Source organism: Clarias gariepinus, chromosome 18, assembly GCF_024256425.1.
Source record: "Clarias gariepinus isolate MV-2021 ecotype Netherlands chromosome 18, CGAR_prim_01v2, whole genome shotgun sequence".
NCBI lineage: Eukaryota > Metazoa > Chordata > Actinopteri > Siluriformes > Clariidae > Clarias > Clarias gariepinus.
In genome coordinates this window covers 27,093,843-27,109,610 of record NC_071117.1, presented here as the reverse complement: position 1 = coordinate 27,109,610, position 15,768 = coordinate 27,093,843, and the positions used below count along the sequence as shown (strand labels likewise).

Genomic DNA, 15,768 nt, shown 5'->3' with positions numbered 1-15,768 from the left:
CTGACTTACACCCACACACACCCACATGCGCCCACACACACCAGAATTGTGAACCCGTGACCTTCCATAATCACCCAGAGAAACTCTGGTGCAGCAGCATTAAGCATGTGCAAAAATGCAGCCCGGTTCATGGTTTATAAACTCTACAAAGAGTGTGTCAGAATATACACGAGACTTGTCTACGCCATGGAAGTGTGTGTGTGTGTATATATGCAGTGGATCTCATAAATCACGAGTCGTCTCAACACACGGACAAGTAGGACCGCGGGAATGAAATGTCACGCAATCAATCTGTCTCATACCGCCTCCCATTAACACTCCATCCCTCGAGAAAGAGTACACGTCCAATTCTGTAAGTGCGCGTGAGAGTGTGCGTGTGAAAGTGTGTGCGCGCTGCGGACGGACATATTTTCCGTCTTACGAAGAGGGGGGAAGTCTGCTCGCATGAGCCCGAACTTCTTGCACCTGCCCGAAATCTTCGGAAGGAAATTCCTCCCTCGGCTCCTTGCTTGACCCCGGCTCCTTAAGTTTTTCCTCAGTGGGATCACACCCACTCCCACATACACACACATAAACATGCAGCTGGTACATCAAGAGTACACAGGATTAGTCGGGAGCTCTCGCTGAAATCTGATACACTTTACACTTTTTCAACGTATTTAAATATTTATCTGTACCCTGAAACCTCATTCCCTTTTGTTAGTGTTATTTGCTTGTCGCTGACTCTACTCCTCCTGCTCTTTTAGCTTTAAAAACGACAGGAGTTTCCCCTCGAGGGACGGTGACGCAAGCGGACGGCGAAGCGGCAAGGCTTCATTTCCTCGACGCTGATTTCATTACGGTCGCTCTGTTTTTCGAGGCAAACGACGTTATGCTGCAGCTTGATGTGCTCAGGAGGTGGAACAGCGACGTCGACCAAAAACGCAATAAAAGCGCAGAGTAATGCAATGAAAGAAGAAAGACTGAAAAATAAAAAATAAAAACATGAAAAACGCTTCCTTTTTTTTTTTTTTTTTTTTTAAGTGAATGAGTTATGCGAAAAACACATGCTCAATCTATCCGATTTTTTTTTTTTTTAAACGTCTGGCATAGTGTTACACTTTTGCAGCAAATTTTTATAAACAAAATAACTATAATAATAATAACTATAATAATAATAATTTATAACTATAATGATAAAAAAATAATAATAAAAGTTATTATTTATTTGTTATTTTCTATAGCAAGCTCATTTCGCAATATTTCACTATACATTTTTAATTAATAATTATCTTTTTTTTACACAACAGAGACCAAAATCCCGCCCACTGATGTAGATAGGATTCGAAAGTTGATTTGTACATTAGATTCATCATTTTATGCTTTATAGGGTCATGGGGAGGGGGATGGGGGTCCGAGAGCCCAGGATGACAACACAATGAGTCCCTGGACAGAGTGCTGGTCCATCACACAGCACCACTGTTATGTCTGATAACTCAAGCTCTACACTACGTACAGCTCCATTCACACATCTCTAAGTTTGGCAGCATGCAGACAAGAAATAAAGCTACGAGATGTATACTGAGCTGTAGGTGATAAATTTTGCAAAGTACTGTTTGTATTGCATGAACAGTTTGCAAACCCAGACCATGTATTTGGTCCTGCGGTGGTATTCTTAGGTCCACACTGGAGTGTACATTTAGTGGTACATCACGATATGAATTTAATCTGTTTCACTCTGAAGGCAAAATTTCGTATAGCAAATCGCATTTTCCCAGAGGATATAATGTAAATGCAGATAATCCATTCCAGCCAACCAAAAATATTACCAATATTACCAATTCCCAACATGGTTGCTTGTTACCCATGGTGCTATGTCTTCACTAAATCTAGCACACACAAAAAAAAGTAAAATCGCTTTGCTTGGCTTTCCTCTGACACAAACTTTCTTGCAAAATTTCAGTTCTTCGTGAAAATTCCTGAAGTGGGACATAAATGACCATTTAAAAGCTCCGCCCCCTCAGATCCAAGGTACCACTGAAGATAAAAGGTTTTGTTGTAGCCACAAAGCTCATTAAGGAAAGGAGAGCATGCATTTTTAGCATTTCATTCTCTTAACCAAATGAGAAATAAAGCACAGGGCTTCCAGTGGTCAGACTGATCAATCGGACATTTTATTGGAGGAGGAAAAAAAAACCAGCAATTTTATTTATTTATTTTTGTAGCATTGTATTTCTCACGCAAAATGCGTCATCAACATCAGGGGTGCTTATTACTTGTTAGCATGAACGTATGCTAACGATCAATCAGGATGTAAATCCACCTGTTACACTGAATACGTTCTCATCACACGGCTTTGGCCTTCTGCGCCGAGGATCCTCAGTGAGAGCGTTTAAAAGGAACAGCTACAGCCTAAGGGAGTCTTGTGTGAAGGCTGAACAACCATTAATGCTTCTATTAAATCGCTTGCAGCCTTTCACTCCCCTACTCACACACACACACACACTGTAAAAGTGCACAGGGAACTATATGCTAATGCAGTCGAGGCGCCGCAGCCATTTGAAAGGAAATGGGCTCGAGTGAGTGCGAGTGTGAGAGAGAGAGTGAGAGAGAGCCTGAGGGGACGGAGCTATGGACTCCGGCTTAGAAAATGTGATTTCATCTGGTTTAAAGTGCCCTTTATTGTAGAATGAGAAAAGGAAGGGGGAGGCACTTTATTTGGGGGGGACACATCAAAACAAGATAGCGTGGCGTAAGAGGAAATTTAAATCGATGCCCTTATGAGTGTCTGAGTTTTCAGACAAACACTTATTTGTAACCGGATTATATTGTAATGCTACAGTTTTTTTTTCTTTTCTAATAATAATCCTTTAATTTTTTATCCGGGTGCAACGCTGGAATGTAGTTATTCACCTGGACAGTAAGACAGGTTTCATGAAGTTATGGCGGCGATGTACAGTAGGTTCCCATTGTTCTGTATAATGTCTTTTTCCTGCGTGTGTGTGTGTGTGTGTGTGTTTGTTCTTGCAGAGGCCCTCATCGAACCACTTAGGCTATTGGCCCGAAGCCAGCAGAGCTTTACGGCCTTCCTGTCCAGATCACACACTCTCCTGGGAAGAGGATCAGGTGAATGGCCAGTTATGGGCAAAGCTCTCAGAAAAGCAAACACTCCAGATTTAATTAGGCGCTTGGAAGAGGATTAGTGTGTGTGCGTGTGTGTCTGTGTGTGCTGGGGGGGGGTGAAGGTGTTCCCCTCAGAACACCTTCAGCCTAGTTCTTATATACAGAATATATACCTGTGTGAACCCGTGTGAACCCTACCACCGAACCTGGAAAACCTTTGACTCTGGTTCTGCCAGTTCCTCAACCTCAGCCACATCACACCATCAAGTATAACAGGCTATATCTGAGCCTCATCACTGCTACTCACTGAACTCAATGCTCATTGGTTTGCAGCAGGCCATGCTGGTCAACAGTGACGGTTATTTTCTCATAATGCCATGAGTCAAATTTCGTGCTGATTGGGCAGAATTTGTAGTGGATACAGTAAGTCCCCAACATATGAACAAGTTCCGTTCCAAGAGCTCGTTTCTAAGTCCAATTTGTTCATAAGTTAAACAAACACTGTCTATCTACTGTAAAACTAACGTGTACAGGATCTTGTACTTGTTCTTTAGAATCGGGCCGATGGTTTGCCATCTGCCATCTTTATACTTAGCTCCAGTCTCTCAATCATTTTCATTTTTGTCACCATTGTTATTGCTCAGCATTCCTTAGCAGTACCAGCTTCATCGCCGCTGTTTTCACGCTTGATTCCAGACATCCTGGGATACTTTGTGAGTTTCAATTTTGCACATAACAAACTTGTTAAATTAAGATTACTCAGCACCAACAAGGAATCACCAGGATCAAAATTACGATTTGTTTTATTAATTTGTGAATTACTGTACATCCCTTCACATCAAATATTTATTTTATTTTTTTTTTAGCTTTCTCAACTTCTTTAATCCCAATCTTTATTTTTTTTTAGGATGCTTAATTGAAAACACAATAAAAGTTGTAAATGGTTAAACTAACCAAACTTGGTTTTGAGAAACATAAGATTTAAAATTTTAGGTAAATACTGTTTCGGTACCAGGTTATCAAATTTTTGTTTGCTTTTTTAAAACAAAATTGGGTTTGAAACTAACATTAGCGCACAGAAATGTTCATTTCTGAAGACCACAACAGCAACTGGGCGAGGATAGAAATAACAGAGCAGTTACAATAACAATGAGACACAATCAAAATATTAGTTGCATGGGAACTTGGAAAGACAAAGTTTTAAGTGGTCTTTACTAATCGATGGTTTTAAATGAAATTGAACAATTTCACATATGCCTTGTAATGCCACATGCTCACACACAATACACGCAAACACAAAGATACCTGGGTGCAAATGCATACTGTCGATCAACGTCTTCGTATCTTGGAGCCATGCGGGAATCAGGACCTCTTATCTGCACAGAGCAGAAGAAAATACATTCAATCGCAGTGAATTTTATTTGTTTCAACATTTCTAACAATAAAATGCAGCTTTGCAGAAATCCAGATGTAGACTTAGACTTATATTTAGATCCTTAATGAACAAGCCTGAGGCAACAGGAGCGAGGAAGAAGTTCCTGACACGTGACGGACTCGAGGGAACCCATCCTTTTCTGGGTTTTCTGAATTACAGTCAGCACAGACCATTGTTGAATAATGAAACGTGTTACATGGCACTCTGACATCAATATAATTAACAATTAACTTTATCTAGAGAGTATATACAGGTGGAGAAGAGTAAAACAAACAGCACTAAGAGTGTTGCAATATCATTAGGAATAAATAATCCTACGTCCTCAAACCCATTTAAAATATCCCGGTCCCCATAAACCAGGTCAAACAGGGGATAGTGTGAATGGCAGGCGAGTGAAAGCGTCTCTGGATGAGCCATGTGCTCATGCAAAGCGTGATCTTTAAACACAAAAGTGCCTTGCAGGGTTTGAATACGGAGCGAGTCAAAGAGAAAGATAGAGAGGGGGAGAAAAAAAAATGAGAGAGAGAGCGAGGAGACGGAGAGAAAGAACGAGTATGCCGCAAAAGGTCAGCGAGATCATGATTGTGATAGACCGGCTCATATCGAGAGTGACGGACGAGCCATCGTTTCTCTCTCAGGCGCTTCCATTCTTCTCTCTCTCTCTCTCTCTCTCCCTCCCTCCCTCGCGGAGCTATCAGTCGCTCTTTTATTGTCTGGTCACATTGAGGAAGAAAAAAAAAAAAGAACGAGTGCCGTCTCTGGAGCTTCCTCCGCTCTTCCAATTTTCGGCGCTGCTTTATGAGGAGGCGAGAGATGAATAGTTCGGCTCATGGTTTCTGAGCCGCTCCTCGAACTTGCTGTAGATTTCTTATAAATGTAGTGGAACTGTCCTAAAGCTGCCGGGTCAGTGACGATATTTCATCTCATAGCGGTGTATATATATATATATATATATATATATATATATATATATATAGCACAGCGCTGGTGAAAAAGGTGTTGATTGATTTTCTGGAACGACGGGTCGGACAGGAGTCCCAGCTGTAGTGCAATTTTAATGCGAGTCATTTGGGTACTTCGTGATATGAGCTGGAGATCTGCTTGAGATTTATGAAAGGAGTCTCCAGTGTCAGGGTTAAAGGTGTAACTTTTTTGGGAAGGAAAAAAAACGTATTTAGAAATATTTTGTTTTTGTACCATCAAGATGGAGGAAAAGAGGGCAAAAGGTTTTTGGACAATTTTAAGAGGCTTACAAGTGCACCTAAAAAGACTGTTTTTTTTTTTTTATATACTGTTGGACAGATCATATTATACCCCATCCTTGTGTACACTTTTGTAAATTCCAAAAAACGATAACCTAAGGTTTGTAACCAGGAGATTCACTCATGAACAGAGCTCTGTTTTTTTTGGAAAACTCGTACGGACAGGAGCATCGAGTCGACTCGTTAAGCCGTGCTAAACCTCGCCGAAGGGGGAGACAGGACCTCAGCTTAGGAGTCATGGCAACGGTGCTGCCAGAAAACAGCCAAGTGTGTGTGTGTGTGTGTGTGTGTGTATGTGTGTGTACAGTGACTAGACTGTAATATAGACACTGTGGATAGATAGAGCGCAGCATAAAATTCGTAAATTTGATTTCCTGAAGGCTGCGAAGTCGATAGCGAAAGACGTAAACACCATCATTTAATAATATCGGAGATATTTAGAGTGCATTAAAAATGCATTTGGAAGCGTTTAAATAAAACACAAATAAGTATCTAAAAGGCATTTAGGCGCATTAAAAATACATTATGCTGCCAAAAAAAAATTTTTTATGTTCAAAGGTTTACATGGTTTCTTGCTATGATGGGGACCCCGAATAACACCTCCAAAAACACACACACACACACACACACACACACACACAAACATCTGTGATACATATGTATGCAACAGCTTAGATTGATAGTATTTACACCAAACCAGCTGCTCGGTAAACACACACCCACACACATTCACAAGGTTGTCATGGAAGTAGAACTCTGGGGCGAGCGTTCGGCACTGGAGCGTTTGGCCCGCAGCACCGTCATGACTCATGCTGGAGTGCTCCAGCTGAATTAGTGCAGTGTTTACAAAAAAAAAACAGCAAAAAGGAAGAAACAGCATTGTAGGGACCGGCACAGTGCGAGTCAGAAACACAAGGAGGAAAGGTCTTTAGAAGTTCTCAAGTGTCGGTTTAATACGCGTTAGTTGATCGAACACGTGATCAGGTAATCGTTTTCTGTAAAGAGACGCGTGCAAATGCGGCAGCTTTGGAAAAAGGAGTCTCCAGTGTCAGCTAGCTTTATGTGCGCCGAAACCGTAAAACGTTTTTTTTTTCAGGTACAGATTTCTGTTTATAGCTACAGTAAGAGAATGTGAATGGAAACATAAACGAACTTTACTGATGTAAAGCAACAATAAAGTAGCTATAAGTATGTGCATCTTTCTTTAGTTAATAATAAGTGAATTTAATTATTACTATCAAGCTTTCTTAAACAAGGGGCTGCTTAGGTACCAGTAAAAGTACAGTATGTTGCATAACTTTTTTCAAACTTGGCCCATTACTACTGAACTTTACACCCACGAAGGTTATCATTATTATGAAACTTGAGTTAGGAAATGAAGCAAAAGGCCGAAAAGGAGAATTAATACGCTTGTCGTTCCTTCTTTCCCGCCTTGGAGAAATTTGAGACGAGCATCCTGGACCTGTCAGGTCTTATTAAGTCGACACGATCATCACCGAACACACTGCCAGGCAAGTAGGACAGCTGTGCGTTAGATCAGCGAGTAGCAGGAAGTTATCTAGCTTTTCTCTAGAGCTACCGGCATCGCGGACCCTAGCAGGCGACATGAAGAAGAGGTGTGACGATGGACGTGGAATGACAGTAACAACAAAAGGGAGGAAACGCTCTATCGCAGTTGTACTGTAGCAAACTGTCGCTGTGGTTGACTTTATTAATGAATGAAAATTAACCGTTTCCCCAAAGTAACAATTCCAACGTATTTCTGGGGACAAACGTAAAATTATAAATTTAAAAAACTGAGAAAAAAAATCAAATCATTTTTAGCATACACAATACAAACATATTTTAGCTAACTAAATATTTTTAAAAATCTATAATTTAAATTAATTTGTGTGAAGATTACATTAAAAAAAAAAAAAAAAACTTATTCTGAGCAACTGATTAGGGAATCAAAATATATCACATCATCTCGGAAATGTGCATTGTAGAACAATTTATCACGATATTATATTAATCATCTCGCCCCAGCCTAATTTCCATGACTTATACGTGAAACATCCGGACAACATAAAGGCAGCAAATACAAACACTTGACTGAAATCTTCGATTCGTCCTTGTGCAAGTTGTTACTATAGAAACCTACAGCTTAAATCTGAGTAAGCCCCTCCTGGCTGTTTCGATTCAAATCCACGCTTCTTCTTCTTGTTGCGTATTTGAATCGGATTAGATGTGACTCATTATGCGAGTCACAGGGAGGTCCTGATCAGCCACCTCCAGTCTTTGGTCTTAATCACCTTCACAGAATGGCTGCACCATCTGCCGCTAACAAGTGGTGGGAGTCGGGGTGGCACGACCCGCGGTGTCTACGGGGCATCGGAGAGCGAGGAGGCAACGACATGTAGTGCAGCTCGAGAGGAAACAAACTCCACATGATCTTCTGCTTGTTTACCTAACCACTAAAGTTATAGTATTAGGATTTTATAACAGATTTAACTTTATGTTGCTAAAAATAATAAATAAATTCATGATAAGATGATGTAACTCATGCGAAGGAAAGGTCAGCTTAAGTTGATTTTGTGGGACGTACTACTGTAGGTCAAGTGCTACTCTATATAACGAGCAACACGGGGAGGTCCAGTAGTCTGGCTCCGTAGACGTGAAGCTTGACTCGCAGCAAAACACGCTCAATAGACACTAAATACAAGAGATCAAAGCGCATGGTGTTAGGGTTTGGGTCTGTCTGATCTTCTCATATAAGGGACAATGCTAACACTTCCACACTTTTGGATTCTAAAAGACATGTGGTGTGGCGTATAACTGTGTGTGTGTCATTTGTCCTGGGTTGGTTTGGCACCCCGTCCAGTGTGCGTCCCGTCCCACCTTGTGCCTTAAGTCCCCTGGGACAGGCTCCCCTTCTTCAGTCCACTATTTCTTTCAAGTCTCTAATTTTTCCCCCTCGTACATTACGAACAGTTCCATTTCTGCCTTATTAAATGATGTAATAAAGGTCAACGTTGCGTCTGTCTTTTATTCCCGTCTTTCAGGGACGGTCTCGGTCTATTTTTCCCTCCGTGCGTTATAATTACACGAGCTATAATTGTGACTTTCGCCCAAGCCCAGGGTGAAGCCTTCAATCATGGAGGACAACATAATGAAAAATATGAAGTCTGGAGTCTGGGTGGGACCGGGTTGGGTTTGGACGAAAACGCAACCGTGACCAAGTTCCTAGTTCTTTTTTTCTTCTTTTTTCCTTTTGAGAAGAACTGCAGATTCTTATTTATGTAAGGTGGAGTGTGTCAGGAATAGCATGGGGACTAAATTAGGGGCAGAACTTCCCGGGGGGCATGGCGAAGTACTTTTGCTTTAAACTGTGCTGTTCACTTTTAAATTTTAGATTCTGATTGTTCAGAAAGCGTGGATTAGTTTTCTAACAAAGCTCTTGCTCAAATACTTTATCATTTTCCATATGGAGGCTTGTGATTAGGAATGAGTCTCCAGTGTCAGAAGTTAAGTCCGCCCACATCTGTTAGCTACAACAAAAATCAGACGGGCTTTTGAGGGAACACCACAGACATTCCACAGCATTTATACTGTATGTAACTATGAACAAATGTGACTCTGAGATTTATGATTGAACGTTGTGCCCTAACGTCACTTTTCACAGTTTTCCATATTTTACTTTGATTCTGTTAGAGTTTGCGGTAAAGTTTTACTGATTCATCATAAAGAACATCTTTTTGAAATAAATAAATGAAATTATTTTCTCATTAGTGAACCCTCATATCTAATTTTCTTGCCTCGGCATATGAAGCATTGGAGCGAACGACCCGAGACGAACCAAATGCCGGCTAAGTTGCGCATAGGAGAGCTGTGTTGTTGGTTTTTTTTTTCATTTGTGGTAAAGCAGAAGGAAGGAAAGATGAAAGGAACACAAGGAAGAAGCAAGTAAATCAGGAAAACAGGAAGGAATGATGTGTTAGGGAAATGGAGAGTAAGAATGAAAGAGCAGGTACATGAGACAGTGAAAAAGGAAAAAATGGAATAGTGCAAATCAATTAGGGCGAAATAAGGATGGAAGGAAATGTGCCCAAGAAAAAAAACGTAAAGCAGCTAGGAATGAAGGAATAAAAAAATAGGAGGAGGGAAAAAAGTAAATCAAAGAAGAACAAAGAAAAGAAGGTATAAAAAAGGAAAATTGATGTAAAAAGAATGAAGGGAAATAAAGAAAGCAAAAAGGAGAGGTAATAAAGAAAGGATAAAGAGGTTGGAAATGAGAGGTAAAAAAAGGAAGGGGAGGTGAAGAAGTGAAAGAGGGAAAAAATACAGTTATGTAAGAAGAAAGCAGGAAAGCAGGTATGTAAAAAAGGAAGAAATAAAGAAAAGTAGGAAGAATTAAGGAAGATGAAGTAAAGACGAGGAAAAGAAAACAGGGGAGAGTGTGGAAAGTAGACAGGAAAAGTGTGCAAAAGGAGGTAAGGTGTTTGTTGGGAGGTAGAGAGAAGCAAGAATGAAAGTGATTTTATATATTTTTATAGTTTTTTTGCATTTTGTGTAAGATTTAGTGAAGACGTAGCACCGCGGGTCCCAAGAATGTTAGCAAGGACGGTAGCGAGAAGAAAAGGGAGCCGCTTTCAGTTTGGTTTTTAAAGCAGGTGGTGCCGAGAGGAATCATACATTAATGTTAAGTGAGTTTTAATGTCTATTTATTTCATATTTTACTTGATTTTATGTGTCTTTTCTAAATCTTTCGATTGTTTTTATGTGCAAAAAAATATAACTATAGTGTTGGAAATTTGAAATATTGGTAATGTTTTTGGGAGGCTGGAGCGGATTATCTGTATTTACATTATTTCCTCTGGGACAATGTGTCTCACAATACAACATTTCAACTTAAGAAGGAATTAAAGTCGTATGCCGAGGTACGGCTGTAATGCAAGCGTGAGATTTGGAGATTTGGAAGGGGGCGGAGCTTCCAGACTATATATGTAAGTACATAATATTTATATATATTAGCAAACAACTGTCAATCACTTTAAAGTCACATGATGATCAGCTCATCAGCCATTTATTTGGGAAAGAAATAAAGATATTTATTTAAAGAGAGATGGTGTTACAAGTGTGTGTGTGTGTGTGTGTGTGTGTGTGTGTGTGTGTGTGTGTGTGTGTGTGTGTGCGGTTTGTGAGCAAGAACCGTAACTGTACATGACCGTTGGTGTAAGCAATTTCCCTAGTATGTTAATAACATACGTGTGTGTGTGTGTGTGTGTGTGTGTGTGTGTAAGCCTGGAAGTAGTGTGCGTAGGTTCAGAGAAAGTCAAGAGCTGGGCCAGACCTTAGCCTTAGGCACTGTACACACACAAACACACACACACACACACACACACACACACACACACACACACACACACACACACACACAAAGCAGCCCAGAGTAACTAAGCAACGCAGGCAGAAATGTCTAAAAATACAAGGTGTGTTTAAAGTCGCTGGTGAGACCTCTCCAAACTAAAACTCTGTTCCTCCTTTACAACACTGTGTTAATACATTACCTCGCTAATGCTAATGCTAATAAAGTGAGACTCGGGACCTGTGTGTGTGTGTGTGTGTGTGTGTGTGTGTGATTTCTAGCGATAACAGGAAACAGATAAAAAGTAAAACAAATGCTTCATTTAGGTTGTCTGCGAGGAGAAACCATCTGAGGATGTAGCGGTTTAGGGAACCAATCACCATCAGGAGGCGGTAACCGTGGCAACCCTGATTGATTGGGGAGGTTTATTCCTCAAATATCCAACACAACACACTTACTGTTCTGGTTATAAAAGTGCAAAAAGATAACGGATTATCATGCTTTGTGGTTCACTGCCTCTGTGTGTGTGTGTGTGTGTGTGTGTGTGTGTGTGTGTGTGTGTGTTAAACAGGAGAAAGTAAAGTGTGTAAAGTAGAAGCAGATAAGAGCGAGCAGATTAGCAGCAGAGAGCTTGTGATCTGGCCTGGAGCGCGTATCTAGATGAACCGTGATAATCTGTGCTGGGCATCAACTCTCTGAGATAACCACACACACACACACACACACACACACACACACACACACAAATGTGAATGTTAGTGTTTTATTAGTGTTCTTTTGCATTAAATGAATGAATGAAGAGAAACTTGTGGAAATTAAGTGAGACGGAGACAGATTTCAGGAATAAAGGAAGGAAGACGGGTGAAGAGGACACGAATGAAGAAAACTGGAGGGACAGAATCAAGGGATGATATACTGGGAGCTGGAAAGAAGAGTATGTGCGATAGGTAAAGCAGACGCAGGGAAAAGGTAAAAGGAAAGAAGGAAGGAAATGTGTGAGGGAGGTGGAGGAAAAGAACGGAAGCAGGTACATGAGACGGAGGAGAAAAGAAAGAAAGCAAATAAAAAGAGTTAAGATAAGAGGAAACCTTGCAGGACCCCAGGAAGGATGGAAGGATGGAAGGATGGAAATGCAACCAAGAGGAAGACAAAAAAGTACAGCTGTTAGGAAAAAAGGAATAAAGAAAAAAAAACAGAAGTTGGGAAGAAAGTAAGTCGAAGATGAAAAGAAAAGCAGGTGTGAAAGAAGGAAGAGGGAAAGAACGTAAGGAAAGACATGCGGATGTAGAGAGGAGGAAGAGATAAAGAGGAAGGAGGGATGATGAGAAGGAAAGGAGGAAGAGGGAATGGAGAGCAAGGAAATAAGAGGTTAAAAAAAAGTATAGGAAAGTAAAGAAGAAGAAGAAGAAGAGGAAGGAAAGAAAATAGAAAGAATTAAGGAAGGTGGAGCAAACAAAAGGAAATAATACAGGAAAAAAGGAAAGTAGTCAGAGAGAAGGTGTGCAAAAAAAAAGGAAGGAGTTAGTTAGGGTGGTAGAGAGAGGAGGAGAGGAGGAGGAGTGTTTCAGGACGGTAATGGTGTAATAATGGAGGTGTGTAGGAAGGAGGGAAAGAGGGAGTAGACCAGGAAGAGGAGCGAAGGGGCGACGGAAAGGAAGAAGACGTAGAAGTGTGTATAAAAAAAAAGTAGAAAGGAAAGATGTCAGAAGAAAGAGAAGAGAAAAAGAGAAGGAAAGTAAGAAGGAGAAGGAAAGAGAGAGTGGAGGTGAAGAATAGGAACAGGAAGAAGAATGTGAAGAAGAAGAGGAGAATAAAAGTGAGTAGAAGAGAGAGAGAGATAAAGAGAGAATGATGGGGTTGTTTGAGGTGTGTGTGTGTGTGTGTGTGTTAGCGGGGCAGTTAGCGGGGCAGTTCTGAGGCTGGGACTCACCCGTGACTGATCGTACTCCTGGACTCGGGGTCCTGCTCCTGCCTCCGGGTACGATGGAGACGGTTTCAGATGCTGGAGCTGACTCCGGATCTGCTGCAGACGGGCCTCGTTACTGCAACACACACACACACACACACACACACACACACACACCAGGTAAGGGCGTGTCACAGTGTGTTGGAGCTCATGAATAGAGACAGCAGTGCGATAGCGAAGTATACAGTACATATATGACTAATGTGGATCCGTGCGGTTTTCTGGAAGGAGTCTCCAGTCCCAGTGCTTTAGTAAAGCTATGCTAAGCTAAGCTAAGAGAGACTGACAGGAGAGGGTTCACAGCACTCCGGTAATGAATGAATGAATGAAGTGCTGGAGTTTATTAGTTAAAAGCGCGCGGGTACACGCGTGTCCTCTCAGCGGCGCGTGCTGGAGCAGAACCCGGGCCGCGGCGCGTCTATTAGCCGCTCCCGCGCAACACGACTGCGGCTGCCATGTTGATGGAGAGCGAAAATGGGAAACACCATCAATGTTTAATTAGCCTCCTGCTGGGCACGCCGCCTGCCTGTATGAATCACACACTTATCAGCCTCATACTTACTCCAGTGCGTGTGTGTGTGTGTGTGTGTGTGTGTGTGTGTGTGTGTGTGTGTCATCAATCCTTTAATCTTTGCACTTTCATCTATGCATTTCTATCAGTTTCTATATGAACTTAAATGACTTTTTTTTAACGACATCTACGGACGTGCAACTGTTTTTTAACTGTTGGGTTTTTGATGTTACTTGTTTACTTAAAAATATGTTTTTTTTTTTTTAGAATTGTTTTGATTTCACTTAAAATCTGAAACCATGATTTATATATAATAAAAAAAAAAAAAACTCATGTCATGAGTATGAGGGTCGTTCAAGTCAAAGCGGGACTCGAAGGAGTAAAACATTTACAGACTTTTTCTACTCTGTGTGAAAAACTTGAACTTCTACTTAAAATAAAAGGGCCGTTCAAGTGAAACCGGGACACAATCATTCACCAGCACCACTTGCATGTTACAGGAACTCGGGCGGGGAGTCATTGTCAGATCCCGGGTGCAGTCCTGACCTCGCCTCAAATCATTTCCATATTCCACATGTTCGGAAACATCATTAGGAAGTTCCTGGGAGGCCGGCGTTCCAGGTGTGAATCCATCGTACTGAGAGAACTTTCTACCTTGATGGTGTCCACGCACGAGTGAAACACTGGTGTTTTGTTATTCTACACAATTAAAAGTCCCGCTTTGACTCGAACGCCCCCTGATAAATTAATAAATTTTTATTTTTAAATAAATCTTTAACTCACACTACACTATGCTCTAATGGGTTCATGTGGATTATCTAGTAAAAGATCAGACGCGGAATTAGAAAACCACACACACACACACACACACAGAGGTAAGATTTCACTGGTCTGTCATCACTCGTTAATACAGTATGTTTTTTTTTTTAGATTCTGTGTAAAGGTTAGACGGATAATCTTTCCCTCTATCTCTACACTGGAAAAATAAAACAAGAAACGTACACAGGAAGTAAATTCTTCTCATGGTGTCTTATTCGACTCTTGAAGCTTTGTCCAGCACACACACTGATTTTATCATGAGTACAGATAAGCGCATCTTTTGTCAGCGAGCACTTCATTTCCACCCCCCACCTCCCCCTCCTCCCCCTCCATCCATCCTCCTTCATCTCTCCTTCCCTTCATCCTGGTGAAGCTCCATAACGCAATCCGACAAACAGCCGGACGTCTTTTCCGACAAGTCCGTAATCTAAAGTGACGTGCGTCTGGGAAACGAGCTGTCACTGGAGAGTTAATAAACACGTCGGGCGTTTAATTACGCTCATGCTATGGAGAGCCGGGTTTCCGCGCTGCCCGCAGCATCCACGCCCCTTCGCTGCTCCTGATAACCTGAAGTGCTTCGTGGAATCTAAACAATCGAGGAAAACTAAGTCAGAGCAGGTGGAAATAGAAAAAAAAATTAAAAATTTAAATAGATATCTATCAAAATCACAACCAAAGTTAAAACCTTTCAAAGAGGAGCAAAAGAGAACATAAGCTCCAGGTGGTCGTGCCAAGTCAAGCTGTACCTCTACACCATGCACCACTGAGGTTCCAGTTAGAATGAAAACTGAACACTTCCCAGCTAGACCAGTTCCACCAGTTTACTCAAATATCAGACCATGGCCAGACCAAGTTCACCACATGGTAAAACCATCTAACCTTTTTTTCTGTTTTGTTTAGATTTTTTTTTTTTTACAGCTTAGAGCCAACCCCATCTCGAACATCTTCACCATTCCAACTGAAAACTGAACGCAATACTGTACATGCAGGCCCAGGCTTCAACAAACCGACCAAACACAGAACACACCCCTGTGTAGAACGTCCTGACCTTGACCAGGCTAGACCACTTTTGCACAGCCATCCCAAAATAGAAGAAGATCCAACCAGACTAAAACATGCACCAATTAACCACATCTAGATGATTTTCACCCAGAACCAATTCAGGTTTAAAGTGGTTTCAGTAAACGTACCATGTGTAGTTAAACAGGGTTCACCTAAACAAATTCAAGTCTATATTGGTCATGATAACAATCCATGCCATGTTTAGTTTTGACCAAAAAACCCAGAATGGATCGATCTAAATCTAGAATGAAGAACCTGAACTGG

The 15,768-nt window shown here is 41.2% G+C and overlaps 1 protein-coding gene across 3 annotated transcripts in view; it reads right to left on the bottom strand.

Moving 5' to 3' along the window:
• The window catches only part of pard3ba (par-3 family cell polarity regulator beta a), a 123,824-nt gene that overhangs the window by 4,635 nt on the left and 103,421 nt on the right, over positions 1-15,768 (bottom strand). For all 3 annotated transcript variants that reach the window (XM_053477470.1, XM_053477472.1, XM_053477471.1), the window contains 2 exons: positions 13,077-13,188; positions 4,408-4,478 (listed from right to left, as the gene is read on the bottom strand). In XM_053477470.1, the coding sequence (XP_053333445.1) occupies positions 4,408-4,478; positions 13,077-13,188 (183 nt within the window). The remainder of the gene's footprint in view (positions 1-4,407; positions 4,479-13,076; positions 13,189-15,768) is intronic.